General features: G+C 42.9%; 1 protein-coding gene across 2 annotated transcripts in view; it reads right to left on the reverse strand.

Annotated features, from left to right (window-relative positions):
- Positions 1-17419, reverse strand: part of GRHL1 (grainyhead like transcription factor 1) — a 59906-nt gene that overhangs the window by 12284 nt on the left and 30203 nt on the right. For both annotated transcript variants that reach the window (XM_081906259.1, XM_081906258.1), the window contains exons 9-11: positions 5644-5802; positions 1982-2069; positions 433-572 (exon numbers count right to left, since the gene is read on the reverse strand). In XM_081906259.1, the coding sequence (XP_081762385.1) occupies positions 433-572; positions 1982-2069; positions 5644-5802 (387 nt within the window). The remainder of the gene's footprint in view (positions 1-432; positions 573-1981; positions 2070-5643; positions 5803-17419) is intronic.

The raw sequence follows: 17419 nt of genomic DNA on the forward strand, positions 1-17419 counted from the left end.
CGCCGGAGCACGATTTCTGTTCTCATCCTGAAGCAAAGTTCTTAACCTGAGGTACTATTTCTGGGTTAGCGGAGTCTGTAACCTGAAGTGTATGTAACCTGAGGTACCACTGTATCTCCTATCTCGCTGTTCTCCTAAGCTTGGAGAGGCTCCTGCCCACTGCTCCCTTCCTCACCTTCTCTCTATCTTCCAAACCCCCCAAACCCAGTCCTTTCAAAGTACTTGCTGGATGCCTACCACCCTGGCTTTTCAAAAATTCTCAGCTACTCTTGCTCTCCTGTTCACCCCCATATACTTGCTACTCAACCCTCTTTCACTTTCCCCCCTTTGTCTCCTCCTGCCACAAACACTTCTTAGGCTTTGAGAAATAACCTTTCATACTTCTTTACTATCACCCTCCCTCCCAGATATAAAGCCGAAGAGGAATCGTACATGAGCTCCCCGCTGAAGATTGGAATAGTGAACATCAGGTATGAAGAGAACCGGCTGAGTATCAAGGTCCATGAACGGCTTGAAGATAGTGATATCTGTACGCTTGTGGGACTGAAGCAGCGGCACTTTGACGTCAGAAACTGTTGGAAAGAAGAAGGAAATAATACATTTCTCTCTCACACACAACCTCCCTTAGTGTCTGCTTTCTGAAGAAGAGCCTGTTTTACAACTTCTTGCCAAGTAGAACAAAGTAGAATGGAGATCCTGGGAGTGGATTTGAGACTCTTTCCTATACTATCATTCTGCTGCAAAAATGGCAGGCCTGTTATATTATGAACTCAAAGACAAAGGGCCACAAGTGGGGAGAACCCTGTCGCATTCCTGTCTTGCTTGCAGGCTCCCCACAGACATCTGATTGGTCATGGTGTGAACATGGGCTTTGGTCTGATCCAGCAAGACTCTTTTTTCATCCTTAACCTGACCCAGGGAACTCCCATCTCTATCTGTGCAGCCCCGCCCTGGACTCCATTTATTAGGGCTTGTCCACATTTGAGTGTTAGAGCTAGCTGCAAATCCACTTTGTCTCCATTCAAAGTACTGTAGTCTGTATCCACATGTATTTGAATCTGTACATCAGGAGCAACTCGGGTCTTTCCCATTCATACCAGGAGGTGGTCCCTTTTGTATTCGTCCCTGCCTTCTACGCCGTGGATTCTGTCAATTAAGTACCGGCAGGATCTGTGGTGCAGATAGCTGCGCACGTACCTTGTTTTTCTAAAAGAATTCCCCACCCAAGTAGTATGCAAAAGCACACAGTTTATATCTGCTTGTGCAACTTTCTGGTTTTGTGCAAATCCAAGGGATCAAAAAGGAAATAATCCATTCAGGAGAGCCCTGGAAATAGCTACTAGTACAGCTGCGGGGGGGGGGGGGGGGAATGAAAGCACTTAGGAAGTGCTGAACATGGAAAGGGCTGACTGAGCCCCAAAACACCAACAAAAACAAATTGGCTGTGATCCAGAGTGGAGTGATTTGATTTCCCACAGAGCGGTCTGGCACCCAGTTTAACACCCTCAAATTTATAACATCAAGTTTTGGATGCCCCAAGGAGCATTCAGATATTCCACCAAGACACCATTTCCAAAAATGAATGTATTTATCTCTACTTCTGCCTCAGAAAATCCTGTTAATAATATAGTTTGTGAGGTGGCCCTACATTCATGTCTTGGTGTAATTACATTAAAGTTGCATTTTCTTGCTCGACTGCCTCTCCTCAAGCTGAACACCTATTTAGCAAGGGCTAAATAAAGGTTCAATTCCACCAACACCATTATTGTCTGCCCCACATCAGCACACCTCCCCTTTAAGAAAAACAAACCAACCCTGTGCTTTATACTATCGCTTGCATTTCAAATTTAGATTTAGTTGAAATTTTCCATTAAGTGAAATGGCACTTTAATATTTCCTTTATACCATTGCTTGCATTTCAAATCAGATTTAGTTGAAATTTTCCACTAAATTATATGGCACTTTAATATTTTCTACTTACAGGCATTCAGCTGGGAGCTGGGGTCAGTACACTTGCCTTTTCTTTTGCTTTGCTTTCGTTCCTCGTCTCTGATCTTCCTCTCTGCCCCCTGTCAGATAGAAAGAAGAAAGGTTATTTACAGAGGCTTGGCTTCTTCCCCATTGAGGTCAGCATCCCTGGTCCCTCCCAAAGCAGGCATTGTGGAAGTCAGTCACACTTGGAACTTCTTCCTCTTCCAAAAGTCATTGAACTTGAAACCAAACCCATACACAGTTCAAATCATCAAAGACATAGTAAATCTAACTCTTTGAAGATGGAGTGTTATGGTGTTAGTTATTACATGTAATCTGCACAACTGTTTTAAAGGGTGGTAGGCAAGAAAATTGTTGCTGCATCTCTCAGCCAGTATAACTGGTGTCTCTGTTTTATAATCAATAAAGACATTTTTTTTTAATGTCAGAGCAAGGCTTGAAGTATTATGGACAATATATTAGAAATGTAGATTGCAACCAAGTATGAATGATCAATTATTGCACCTGCCTTGGGCGTGCGGGGGGGGGGGCAGATTCAAGCCAGAAAATACAGTGGTACCTCGGGTTACAGATGCTTCAGGTTACAGACGTTTCAGGTTACAGACTCCGCTAACCCAGAAATAGTACCTCGGGTTAAGAACTTTGCTTCAGGATGAGAACAGAAATTACGCAGCAGCAGCGCGGTGACAGCAGGAGGCCCGGTTAGCTAAAGTGGTGCTTCAGCTTAAGAACAGTTTCAGGTTAAGAACGGACCTCCGGAACGAATTAAGTTCTTAACCTAAGGTACTACTGTAGTTGTAAACATTGTTTATGTCCCTTGCCATAAGCAATGAAGTAGTTAGTTTTATACACAGGCAAACCTACATGGGTGAAAGGATGCTACAAACAGAATAAATTGGTTTGTCTCATTTAGAAAACAAGGAAAGGGTGTATTCAGGTTTGCTGTGAAATATCACTTTTAATTTGCTATGTGCCCTATTAAATTTTTTATTGATCAATACCTAAAGCAAAGCAGACTTATATTATTGTTTAAAAATGTTACTTTCAAAGCTTTTGGATGTTACATTTGCTTGAGTTCCTTTTAAAGACAAAGACACAATACCAAGGTGGATATGGTCAACCATGTGTTGTTTTACTGCAGTTCTAACCAGGGGTTTAGAAAGCATATAATCTAACCTCTCCTGAGACTGTTTCCAGGTCAATCTTTAGAGACCTTCTTGAGGGAACTAATACTGTTATTACTGAGTAGGTGCCAATTTTGTTAAGGTCTTGTTTTGTTAGACTTGTTGTGATTGCTAATTCTACATTTGTCATCCTTTATAATAAATTTTATCGAGGCTGTGCTCCACTACCGCAGAGCTTTCCAAACTTTCCATGTTGGTGACACACTTTTTAGACATGCATGATTTTGCAACACAGTAATTCAGTTTTCCTAGCAAAGCAGAGGTTAAACTAACCCCTTTCCAGACCTGGGAAGAGTGAGGGGAGTGTTCGCACAACACACACCTACACACTGCAGCTGACACACAGTTTGGAAAGCTCTGCACTACCGTATAGTGGATATGTTCTCTCTGCACTAGGGCTGGGTGATATATTGATATATCGTCCAAAACCGGTTTGAAGTCCACATCAAGATATTGGTTTCATAATTCTGACCTGGCAATATATTGCAAATCATGGTGTGTGTGTGTGCTATGCAAAAATCACAATGAGGGGGATACCATGAAGCCAGCCAGCCACTGCCTCTACAGAGCTCCATCCTTATTTCAGACATTGTGATATATCACAATGTTTAGCTGGTGATAAACCAGATATTGCCCAGCCTTACTCTGCATAGGGTGTAGCTTCCCCCAACAGATACAGAGAGCAAAACAAATGCATGTAAACTGATCTTGTGTAATTTTGAGAAAGCTTGCTTCTCCTTCTCCAGATGAGTTGACTGTACACACACATACACACACACACACACACACACACACACACACACAGAGAGAGAGAGAGAGAGAGAGAGAGAGAGACACCAAGCAATTATTACAATTCCTTCCAAGTGCCTAGCTGCTGGGCAACTAGTGGGGCAAAGTTTTAGGTTAAGCTACTGGCTACAGGCTCCTGCCAACCTAGCAGTTCTAAAGCACGTCAAAGTGCAAGTAGATAAATAGGTACCACTCCGGCGGGAAGGTAAACGGCGTTTCTGTGTGCTGCTCTGGTTCGCCAGAAGCAGCTTAGTCATGCTGGCCACATGACCCAGAAGCTGTACGCCGGCTCCCTCGGCCAATAAAGCGAGATGAGCGCCGCAACCCCAGAGTCGGTCACGACTGGACCTAATGGCCAGGGGTCCCTTTACCTTTACCGGCTACAGGTGGTAAAAGAAAGGTGCAGCAGTAAAGCCACAGAAACCCCAAACTGAGAACATGGAAGTTTCTATCTTGTAAACTTGCATCTTGTAAACTAATCAATAAAAATGAAGATTGAACTGTGGTTGAAAACAGGCCCATTTGGCCCTAGCTTCGTTGTTTTTTCCTCAATAGCGAGCAGCCTTGTTTTTGTTTTTTTTAAGTAGATTAAAAAAAGTAGATCGACTTTGTTCTTCAGTGTTTTGCTACTTGGATTTAGCACTACATTTTTTTGTTAATGGGGACAGAATCTGCAGGACAGAATGACCACTTAACCCAGATGATGTAGAAATGCCAAAAGAGGGAAATCAAGTAAACCAGAGTTGGCAAACTAGATGAACCATGCTGCTTTGTTCCTAAAATACTTTTTTTGTATGTTTTTTTCTTATACACATCTTTGTTTTTTCTCTCATGTCCCCACACTTTTTTTCTCTGTATCACTTTATTTATTTATAATTGAAGTTCATTCAATAAAATATTAATATTTAAAAGTAGGAAAAATGTTCCTAAAATAACTGTTGCTTTTATTGTTGGTTATTTATTAAAAGCCAATAATGTCTACAATTTTATCTCTCATGGTCAAGAATTAGGTGTGTTTTGGATTCCATTTATTTAAAAAATTTAACAAGGCTAAGAATTCATTTCCTGAGCAACTGATAGTCATCAGGTAGTTGACATCAATGTTCATGAAGTATGTGATGCTACTGTGTGTGTGTGTGTTTTTAAAAAAGCAAGCAAATGATCAGTGATGACAATACAACGATAATTAGCTTTGATTGGTGGAATTTGTGAGATAGCTGGCAGAGTTCTTCATTTTGGTTGGTTAGCAATTTCATTAAACACCTCAGAGTTATAAATGAGAAAATCTAGCATGTGCTCGTATTTTCCTGTTTGAAATGGAAGGTTCATAGCATCAATGTGTGTATGTGTGTGTACACACACTTGAGTCTTTTCACTTGACATCCTTTCCAAGTGATTGCACCCTCGCCAAATATGTAAATAGCACAACACTGAATGAGTCTCAAAAAGTAACAGGTCGGTCATCTTAATTTCCAAGTGGTGAAGAGTGTTGTTGTTTTGAATTGTAGTTTAGTTTAGCCAGTCAATCTCATTTCTTACAAGACAAGCAGAAAAAAATAAACAATTTGAATTGTTTATTTTTCTGCTTGCCTTGTAAGAAATGAGACTGATGGACTAAACTAAAAAGGCAAAACATTCCTAAATAAAGCTATCATTTTACAGACTCCATCAGCTTTACCTTGTCACAGAAGACTTTAATCTGGCAGTAAGCTCTGTGGACTGGCTTGTTGCTCCTGTTGTTGTAGCTGTAGGTGTCAATCTGAAGATTCAGAGGAAGCCCTTTGACACCTTTCTGAGATGAGAAGTCTGTGCTGAGGCAGTTTACGGCAATGAAGACCTACAAACAAACCAGGAAAACCCATTCTCATCAAAAGCAGCCTCAATGAACTTTTTTTTTCTGCTGCAGCAAGAAAATTCATCAGTACTGTATTCAGCCACAAACCACAGGATATATCGTGCAGATGGCCCACTAGTGCAAAGTCCAACAAAGTCTAACAGAATAATCCTATGCATGTCTATTGGGATGCCATAGGACATCACTGCCAGTTACGTGCATCCAGAATTGCAGACCCTCCAAGTGTCCCTATTTTCCAGGGACAGTCCCGGATTTACAGAAGCCGTCTGTGTGTCTGATTTGATCCCGGAATGTCCTACTTTTGCTTAGGGTGATTTTCATCAGAGTGTATGGAGCTATGGGACCCCCAAGCAAAGGAGATGAGTAGCTATACAACCTTTAGAAGACAACTGAAGGCAGCCCTGTATAGGGAAGTTTTTAAATGTTTAATGTTTTACTATGTTTTTATATATGATGGAAGCCACATGATTTCGCTCCTGAGTTCTAGATGTGGTCAACACATCTTAACTTCAACAGTGGCAAATGTGAACCCATTGCCAGGATTAGTTCCTTAACGCGGATAGACATCAGTACAGTATCTTCTATCTGGAACCATTAGCTGTTACACACAACTACAGAAGAGCAAGGAATACATGTTCAAAAAAAAGAAACCCCAATCAGATCTTTTGTTCAGAAGAAACGTTCTGCAGAATTTTGGCATGTCTTTCGTTTAAAAAAAGGCATATTTATGTATATTTGTTGGAGAGAAGAAAAGACAACCTGAAATACCTGTTCTGCTGGTTGCCAAATGTTATTTCACTCTGTACCCTCAAGGGGTTTAGAACCACCATTTGAGACCCACAACTTTCACACATTAACTGTGGGTTGATATGACATGAACTTAATATCTCAGCATCACAACTGCTTCCGCGCTTGGAATGCCCTTGCCCAACCAAGCACAGAGTCAAAGAAGTGACACCGCTCCAATAATAAGCGGTAAAATAATTTGATTTGTTGCACCTCTTACCTAAAGGCTGGTTTTCTTCAAAGCAAGGCGAAAATCAAAACTGATCAGCGGTGAATGACTGACCCCTAGTGGAAATAACAATAGCTGCTGCAATTCTAAAAGGCGTTCTCTTCCTAACGATGGGACGATGATAATCCTACTCAAACCGAACCACTGAAAACAGTAGACTTAATTCCATCCATTTCAGTGGGTCTACTAAGTACTAACCCACAAAAAATGCTAGGGAACCCCAAAAGGAGCAGGCCTCCAGTGAGAAATTACATTGCAGTGTTGTTTTTCTGTTTTATAGTTAAAGCTATGGTTTTCCCAGTAGTGATGTGTGGAGGTGAGAGCTGGACCATAAAGAAGGCTGATTGCCGAAGAATTGATGCTTTTGAATTATGGTGCTGGAGGAGACTCTTGAGAGTCCCCATGGACTGCAAAGAAGATCAAACCTATCTATTCTTAAGGAAATCAGCCCTGAGTGCTCACTGGAAGGACAGATCCTGAAGCGGAGGCTCCAATACTTTGGCCACCTCATGAGAAGAGAAGACTCCCTGGAAAAGACCCTGATGTTGGGGAAGATGGAGGCACAAGGAGAAGGGGACGACAGAGGACGAGATGGTTGGACAGTGTTCTCAAAGCTACCAGCATGAGTTTGACCAAACTGCGGGAGGCAGCGGAAGAAGTGCCTGGTGTGCTCTGGTCCATGGGGTCACGAAGAGTCAGTCAGGACTAGAAAAAAGGTGTCAGAGCCCACCATGAACTTCCTCCTTGTTCTCTTAGAATGACAATGGTGCCTCCTGCTGGAAAAAAAAGCTCTGTGTCATTTGTCCAAAAGCTAAGTTTTGAGGCACATCCTCAGTTGACCTCATCCCTGTGTTAAGAGTGGAAAGAACTCACTTATGACTTGCACCCCACAAAAGCACCAAATAGATTTGACGTCAGGGCTTCCAGAAGGCAAATGTGCCTGCCTGTGGCCTAAGTACATTATCTGAGGTAATTTTCTAGACCAATGGATGGGAACAACACAGAGAGAGAACCAGAGGTTTCTCCCTTGTTTCCAGAGGTAGTTCCCACCCCAAATGGATTTCTAACCAGTTATCTTTGACAACTCTAATCAGACCTGATCTACATGCAGGTTTCATTTAAATTAGCAGTTGCTATCTATGTAACACCTTTAATGAACGTGACACCTTACTGTCTAATGAGCTCGCTAGCTTTCATGCCAGCTGTTTTTTGAAAAGCTGGTTTTGCTTATCAAAGCTTTTACTCATGCTCAAGAGGAAGTCAAATGTACAACTAGGTAATATTTCCTTCAACAATGGCTTAGAAATTTTTGCAGCTAGCAGTGACAATGTGCTGACAGTTGTTGTTTTTAATTTAAGCAGTAAGATGTCAGCAAACACTAGAACTCAGGGGTCATCCAAGAAACTGAATCAGCTGTAGATTCAGGAGAGACAAATGGAAGTCTCTCTTATGTGGGTCAAATTTATGGGTCAGGTGCCTTTCAAAGAGGATTTAGACCTACTTTCCCATGAATTCGGCTCACCAGCAGTTACTAACTACAATAGCAAAATAGAACCTCCATCTTGTAAGGCAGTATACCTTTGAATACCGGATGCTGAGGGCAAATAGGCTGATGCTTCCATGCCCTGCTTATAGGGGCTTCCTGGACTTATTTGACTTGCTGTCATCTTTGCAACACAAAGGGAGGAGTTGTTCTCTGTACTTGAAACTCTGGACTAAGCCAGCTTGCATATGTCACACCAGAACACCTTACATCCATGATCTGGAAAAGCACCATCCTTCTAATGAGGAAGTTTTGTGTGTTTAATTAGAACTCTTAACCCAATTACATTCTGTTTCCTGATGTGAGAACAGGGAAGAACTGCTATGGGAAAGCAGCCTAGCTGCTGCGTCTGTTCCCTGAGGTAGTGTTTGAACTGAGGTGGGCTGGAGGCAGATGACTCATTAATGAAATCCACAAGCTTATCGCCAACCTCCCCAAATTTTAGCTCAGTCAGGCTCTCCCTAAAAGGATGAACTAAGGAGACAAGTGCAGAAGGTAAGGAAGGGACCTAGAGAAAAAAGCAGCTCTCTCTTTTTTTAACATCTGTTTGGATTATACAATCCAATGCCGGTCATTATTGTTCGGTTGGGTGTTCACCAGTATGCGGATGATATCCAGCTCTACCTCTCCTTTAAATCAGTACCAGTGAAGGCAGTGAAGGTCCTGTGTCTGGAGGTGGTTGGAGGATGGATGGCGGCTAACAGATTGAGGTTGAATCCTGACAAGACAGAAGTACTGTTTTTGGGAGATGGGGATGGGCAGGTGTGGGGGACTCCCTGGTCCTCAATGGGTTACCTGTGCCCCTGGGAGTCATATTGGACTCACAGTTGTCCATGGAGGTGCAGGTCAATTCTGTGTCCAGGGCAGCTGTCTACCAGCTCCACCTGGTACGTTGGCTGAGACCCTACCTGACCGCAGACTGTCTCGCCAGAGTGGTGCATGCTTTGGTTATCTCCCGCTTGGACTACTGCAATGCGCTCTACGTGGGGCTACCTTTGAAGGTGACCCGGAAACTACAACTAATCCAGAATGCAGCAGCTAGACTGGTGACTGGGACCATATAACACTGAAAGACCCACATTGGCTCCCAGTACATTTCTGAGCACAATTCAAAGTGTTGGTGTTGACCTTTAAAGCCCTAAATTGCCTCAACCTGAAGGAGCGTCTCAACCCCCATCGCTCAGCCTAGACACTGAGGTCCTCCTCTAAGGGTCTTCTGGCCACTCCCTCACTGCGAGAAGCAAAGTTACAGGGAACCAGGCAGAGGGCCTTCACGGCAGTGGCGCCCTTCCTTCAGATGTCAAGGAGGTAAAGAACTATACAACTTGTAGAAGACATCTGAAGGCAGCCCTGTATGGGGAAGTTTTTAATGTTTGATGCTTTATTATGTTTTATATATTCTGTAAGCTGCCCAGAGTGGCTGGGGAAATCCAGCCAGATGGGCTGGATATAAATAGTAAGATTATTATTATTATGAAGCAAGCCCATTGAAATAACTGGACCTACATTTGTCATTTCAATGGGTCTACTCAAAGTACAGCTAACCCTTTTTATGCTTCTTATTAAGAACCTTCTTATTAAAAGCACCTCATCTCAGCTATCGTTTAAGATTGCTGCTTTTCTCCTTCTCCAAAAACTAAAGACAACATTTGGCTGGGATCGTAAGCTGCCAAAATGACATATTGTTCTCTGAATCTGTGTCTTAAAGGAAAAGGAGGGTGAGTGACTGCACCAGATACTTCCCCACCCAAGAACTGCCAGAAGAAAGAAATATACGGGCGCAAAAGTTGTTGGACATCTTCAGCCTGTAGAGCAAGATTCCTCTTCTGACAGCCATTCTCCTTTTTCAGAGGGCACTTCTGCATTCTTGGCTACATTAGAGTTTAGTGTGCGTGTTGTTTTTGAGCAGGATTCTCTATGTAAATTTTAAGGAGGCAGCAGGGACTTACAGATGGGCTTCCATTAGAGCCTGCATCTACATGATTTGAGCCCTTCCAATACAGACATAGCAGAGAAGTAATGGGTTATCTGTTTGGTTGTACACAAAGTGACTCTTACATGAACAAAGAAATGCTTGGTGCACAACGTAGCATCCATATGTGCATATAGGGCATTGTCCCCCACAGAAGGAAGAAACAGAAGTCCCTGCATGTGCAAGGCTTCTCATTCTTAGGTCTCGCAGCATTACTGGCTATCAAAGATACCACCCTCCAGTATTAACACTTCAAAATATACCTCAACAAACTGTGCATTGCTGCCATGATGTTTATGCATATGCATTTATAATGCAAGTGTAGGCTAAATATAGATTTGCAGTAAATTCAAGCATCCATGTCCAACTGAGATTAAATCTCTAGAGCAGGGAGGGGGAACCTGCAACCTGCGACAGGCTATTGGATCCAGTTCACCTAAACCCCAGCCAGAATGGTCAGTGGTCAAAGATGATGGGAATTGCAGTCCAAAAACATCTGGAGAGCCACAGGTTCCTCTTCCCTGATGTAAACACTCTGGAGAAAAAGCTGAAGAATAAAAACTCCAGTAACTCACAATGACATTTTAGCAAGGCAAAAATAAGTACAAAAGGGGGGATCTTCCAGACACAGGAACCAAGAAATGGGGATTGTTGTTCCCTGCAGACCACGGGGGAAGAATAGTACCTGCCACACAGACCAAATTTAAGTGCACTAAACCATTTATAGTGCTAGCTTAGCATGCCACATATTTGGCTATAGATCACAGAATCATAGAGTTGTAAGGGACAACCCCCTGCAAGGCATGAATCTTTTGCCCAATGTGGGGCTCAAACCCACAACCCCAAGATTAAGAGTCTCATGCTCTCCTGCTTGAGCTATCCTGGCTGATTAATGGGTGCAGTCCCTTAGAAATGCTTTCTTCCACCACACTGATGATAAGGATCAATAGTCTGTAAGTTTGAATGAACTGACAAGACGAGAATAGATTTGTCATCTCATCATGTACGATTTATATAATTTGCTTAAAATTGTTCTTAACGTGATATTTTAAATTGTTGTGACCCACCCTGGGCGATTTATTAATTAATTGATAACATTAGGAAAGGCTTCATTTGTAAAATTCACACCACATCATACCGGGGCACATATTTTACAACTTAGCAAATGCAAGATCGAGTGACACCGAACCAGGTGGTGCAATCCAACCTGCGGGAAAGGCTGGCAAAAACAAAATGGCAGGCAGGCAGTTTCCAGGTAAGGCAAATGAACCAACCGTAGTATGGCTTACAACGACACAATTGTCCAGAACAAGTGGCAATTGCAGTGACTGGCAATTAGCTGCCCTAATCATAGAACAACAGAGTTGGAAGAGATCCCAAGGATAATCTAGTCCAACTCCCTGCAATACAGAACTCTCAATCTGGAGGGCACCAGATTCTTCATCCTTGCCATAAATCTAATCTGCCTAGGTTGAGGATTCAGTGATGGTGATGATAATAATAATAATAATAATAATAATAATAATAATAATAATAATAATAATAATAATTTATATCCCGCCCTCCCCAGCCAAAGCCGGGCTCAGGGCGGCTAACAAAAATAAAACAGTACAAAAGCACAGTACAAACAACACTCTAAGATCATTCATTATAAAATTGATGACAGAAGATGCAGTAGAAAGTAGATGTGGTGCTAGAGGACCGCTTCATTGGTTCCCCTGAGAGGCCAGCTCCATCAGGCCATTCCTTCCCTCAAGCGTCACCCAGCAACAACCACACCATTGGCTCTTTGGGGAGACCAGCTCCATCTAGCTCCTCCCCCTCCTTGAACTCTTTCCATTCCAGCTGGCAGGGGTGCCAACTTGGATAAAATATTTGGGGGGACTCAGGTAAGCCCTGCCCCACATAATCGACCACAAGACGTGGTGCACGCATACCATTTAAATGGCAATGCCCATCAACTGAAATGGGGGCAGCCCCCTCAAAAAAATTATGGGGGGCAAAGAGACCTCAGCCCCTAGGAGCTGGCTCCTATGCCAGCTGGAAATTATACACTGCACCTAAGAATGTTTCCTTTTTCCTCTTTGTTCATTTCTCCCTTGGTTTTTGTGAATTTAAGATTGTAAGCCTGAGTTGGCAAGAGGTGTCTTGATTTTATGAAGCTTATTTGACTAAAGAATGGAGTAAACGCACTGTGGATAAGCAGCGAAAGTGGCGTTCCTGAAACACTGTGAAGAAGAATCAGATGTTACGCCGCAATCCAAACCACATCCAATCAGAAGCAACTCCTATTGAATCCAGCAAGGCTTACTGTCAGGTAAGTGGGGTTAAGACTGCAGCTGCAGTCAAAGCAATTAATAATGAAAGGCAGGATTTGAAGCTACAGTCAAAGGAGGGGGGGAAAGCTGAGGCTGCAATCTTGCTCAATCTTACCTGGAATGAGCCCCAGAAACAGAGAACTCAAAGGGGAAGCATGGAGAGGATTGTACTGCTGGTGTCAATGCTACACTCCCTCTCATTACAAATGCCATTAAAGCTTGATTGACTCATCCGCATGCCTCCCATTTAGTTTCATCCTCACCAAACTGGTATCTCAAGACAGGCAAAACCTGTGGCAACACCTTCCTTTAAAGTGCCACATGACTAAAAGCTTCATTAAGAAGGCATCGCTGTGGCTACATGCAACACTCACAGCCCAGGAAAATGAGAAATGACCTACTACTCTTATTAACCTAATAAATTAACATCATGCAAAACACAAAAAACACCTGGGGGTCAAATTGCAGGAAGCAGCACACCTTCTTCAGGGAACAAGTTAAACAAAAACATAAAATCCCACAACTAGAACAAAGGGAGCTCATAGATTTCATTTCAGCATAAAGCTACTTTTGTTTGGTTTATCTTAGGGAAGTCCTTCGGGGAGAGGGATTCCTTTAAATAGACTTTTACTTCGAGAACAGACCCAAACATCTTCTGGTTGCACACTGAGCAGAATAACAACAAAGTTAGTATTTTATTTACATGGAATTTTAAGGTTTTCAAAATTCTTCACCACAAATTCTCATAGTAATGCTTACACCAGGAATCAGGAACTTGTAGTGATGTGGAATACAACTTCCATTATCCCTGACCATTTGTCATGCTTTCTGGGGATCTGATGGAAGTTGAATTCCAACAACATCTGGAGGGAAACAGGTTCCCATCTCTGGAAGGTAGGCCAGCATTATTATTCCATATACAGATTTATTTGTGGGTGGGGCTGAAGCCGAGGGAAAAGAGGCTTGCCGAATGCCACATGACAAAGTTCATAAGCATGGCAAGACTCGAACCAGGGAAGATCCTGTCTCACATCTTGTGGGAAATTGCAGTGAAACATAACTATGCATGAGTACTAGTTGGTGCATGAAGGGGTTAAGATCATAGAGCTGTGTTCCTAGACACAGCTAGGTCATGCCCCCTCTTCTCCAGTAAGGGAGACTGCAAGACCCGAGCTTAGAGCACGTGTTTGAAGCTATCATTCTGTATTTTCTACCTCAGAGTATTCAGCTTGTGTTCTCCCTGCTGCTGCTTGGATAAATGAATGAAATCTGACCTTTGGAATGTTTTGTAAGTAAAACATTTTAAACTTACTTAACTGTGTGTGGTCTGTTCGTTGCAAGAAGGGTAGAAGGAGGGGAGCACTTTGCAAGCATATTAAATGGGATATGCAAAAGGTTTAACAGACCACATTCTTAGCACTTCACTGTGCTGCTTGACTTTGTGAGTTTATTAGATTGCAATGGCCTGATGCCCCTCCACACACTTTGAATAAAAGTACGATCGGTAACTGACAGTGGAGTTGCTGTGTCATTGTGCCTTTTGCTGTCTTATCTGCTTGCCCTTTATATTTTTGCCAGAGGCAACTGAAAGGGAGTCTGTGCAAAGTTAGCATGTGCTCTCCTCCCTATACGGTGAGTGGCAATATCCAAACAGATAGCAAGGGCAACAGGAAAGAGAGCCCTAACAGCTCATTCTCAGATTTAATGGAGGAAAATGAAGAAATGAAGCTTCATTGCACACATGGCCCAGCCAACAAGGAATATGTAAAACCGATTCATAGAACCCTCCTCCTTGCCCTCAACTTCTAACTTGGTTCACTGCAGAGGTGGCGTGGAAAGGGGACATCACTGGCTTGCTAAGGGTGAAATAAAAAGGGATTAAGTTTGCGGCTGGTTATGAGCAGGCTCTTCCCTTGCCTGACATTTAGCAGTTGGCATTGATGCTGACACTGCCAGGTTTCCTCTACCGTGAGCCCAAAGGGTGTCATAGGGGAAGAGGAAAGAGTCACAATGCTGACTGGCTTCCATGTCTATTTATACCTGGTTTGCCTCAATACAAGCTTTGGACACAGGAAAACACACTCTCATTTCGCCCTACAATGGTACCTCTGGTTACATACTTAATTCATTCCGGAGGTCCGTTCTTAACCTGAAACTGTTCTTAACCTGAAGCACCACTTTAGCTAATGGGGCCTCCTGCTGCTGCCACTGCGCCACCGCTGCACGATTTCTGTTCTCATCCTGAAGCAAAGTTCTTAACCCGAGGTACTATTTCTGGGTTAGCGGAGTCTGTAACCTGAAGCGTATGTAACCCGAGGTACCACTGTAGTTCACTTATCCTTCCTTGAGCCACCCCAACCTTAATTTCCAACTGATTCACGTCATACTTCTGTTCCCAAACTAGTTCCCACATTTTCTGTTTCTTGGGGATGAGGGTGGAAATCATCGGAAATTCATGTAGTTCTGAGTAAACTGAATGAAGTTTATCATAATTATATAACCCTGATCTGTACTGCTGGTTCATAAAAAAAACATTTAATGCAAAAAAAAAAAGTCACCATCAATATCCACACGGCAATAAATGTTGTAGGGGTTCCGTACAGTACTGCACCACACAAGGCCTTTGTCAAAGAAGAAGAAAGAAAGAAAGAAAGAAAGAAAGAAAGAAAGAAAGAAAGAAAGAAAGAAAGAAAGAGCAAGTCAAATGAACCATGCAATAAAAATTGTTGAAATTGGCTAAGCCTCCTCCCGATAAGATCAGAGCAGTGGGAAAGAATTGCTGCTCTGTCTACAAGTAATCTGATCAAGAACCACCATCAAATACATCCACACAGTATAAGGGGGGGGGGGGGATAAATAAATTAGGAAGCATAGCAATCCAGAATGTATATAGGTCATTTTTACATCGCAATCATTGTTGATTTTACTAGGTCAGTATAAATAAACAAAAAGTGGGGGGGGGGAGGGTTGAAAAAAGAACTAAAAGATAAATGATTTTTTGAAATATGCAACTACACTTAAGAAGAAAGCCCAAAAGAAAACAGGGAACTAATGAATCTACCCCATCAGGCCTGCAAGCTGCATGGGAAAACTAAAGTATAGCCATTCCAATACAACAATCCTATATCCACTTACTTGGGGGTAAGTCACACAGAACACAATGAGATTTACTCATTTCTACTCATGAGTAGACATGAATAGGAATGCACTATAAGATACAGTAGTCCTTGGTCACTCACTTCCCAAACCCTAAATCTGCTTACAAATACTGACCATGCTCAGGAACTGGCAAACATCACCTAGCTACCTGTCCTTACTCCTAGATGTGTATCTATACACCCTCTACTGTCTCCCTGTTTCCCAAGTGGTTTGCAAAAAACCCAGGACATCAATTTAGAATATGCAAATTGAGTAGGTTCGGATAAAACATCTGCACATATGCAACCAGCATGCAAAAAAGAATCCAGAAGTTGTCTGATGCATAATTTTGATGTTGCTGGTTCAAAATGTAGCAGCTTCCCTTTCAGAATCTGCCCAGTGACTTGGATGATCTCAAGGTGAGCGACTTGGCCATGATGTGTCAGTTTGCTTGTCCTTTTAAGGGGCAGGGTAGTGTGGAGAATACCACCCACTTTAGCACGAGGACCACGAGGATACACTTGAATGACTGGGCTACTTTTCAAGACACAGAGATGAAGCAGCATACTGAATGGAGCTATTGTCACCTGCGGAAATGTGCTTCTATGGCTGCCAGTGCCCCAAAGAGCTAGTTCGCCAAAGGATTATAGCATTTTAGATTCTCAGGTTGGTAACCGATACCAGCTTCACGAAGTAATGCCATTTTAGGCATCAGGTGCTGAAACACTGCCATTGGAAGGATTGGAAGGATAAACACGTCAGGGTTACATGGTGAAAGGGGAATATTTATTTTGCAATAAAAGGTTTGGAACAAATTCTACTGCCCATCCCCGAATCACTGCCTCCTCTTGCTCACAAATCCTTCCTTTAAAGAGTCCACTGCCCAATTCAACCGTGGAAGCCCGTCCCATTTCCTCCCTTCTGAATGGTTGCCTAGATCACCCAGACTAGCTAGAGCAGGCACCCCCAAACTCAACCCTCCAGATGTTTTGGGACTACAATTCCCATCATCCCTGATCACTGGCCCTGTTAACTAGGGATGATGGGAGTTGTAGTCCCAAAACATCCGCAGGGCTGAGTTTGGGGATGCGTGTGCTAGAGAAAGGACAAACGGCTTCATCTCTCTGATGTGTTGGGGGCGGACACCAAAATGCGAGACAGCTGGGCCAGACAAAGACCATTTTGTTGCCTAATATGAAGGACAATATGACACCCTTGCATTCCACAAGTGGACCAGATTGGCAGCTGAATCTTATTTCCACATTAGGGACAGAAGAGTGTTCTCCTAAGAGGAGGTTAGCTGGCTGGCTTACAAGGCTGTGTTGTACACATTTAAAACATGTGACATCCGATCTGCTTTAAATGTATGGGTGTGTATGAAGTCCACAGCCCTGTCCAATATTTTGCCAATGCTGCACATACACAAACCTTCACAGCCTGAGGTGAGTTCACCTCACGCCGCTAAATGGCAGAGCCAGCCTAGGTTGGGGAGGGGAGACAGGGAATAGAGAGGTTGAGGAGAGGGGTCCCTACAATCTCCACAGAGATGCTCTCAGGTGCCAGTAAAGACCAAAACTCTCCACATTCTTCAGTATGACCCACAATGGATTGAT

The sequence above is a fragment of the Podarcis melisellensis genome (genome assembly GCF_964234715.1).
Source record: "Podarcis melisellensis genome assembly, chromosome: 3".
Taxonomy (NCBI): Eukaryota; Metazoa; Chordata; class Lepidosauria; order Squamata; family Lacertidae; genus Podarcis; species Podarcis melisellensis.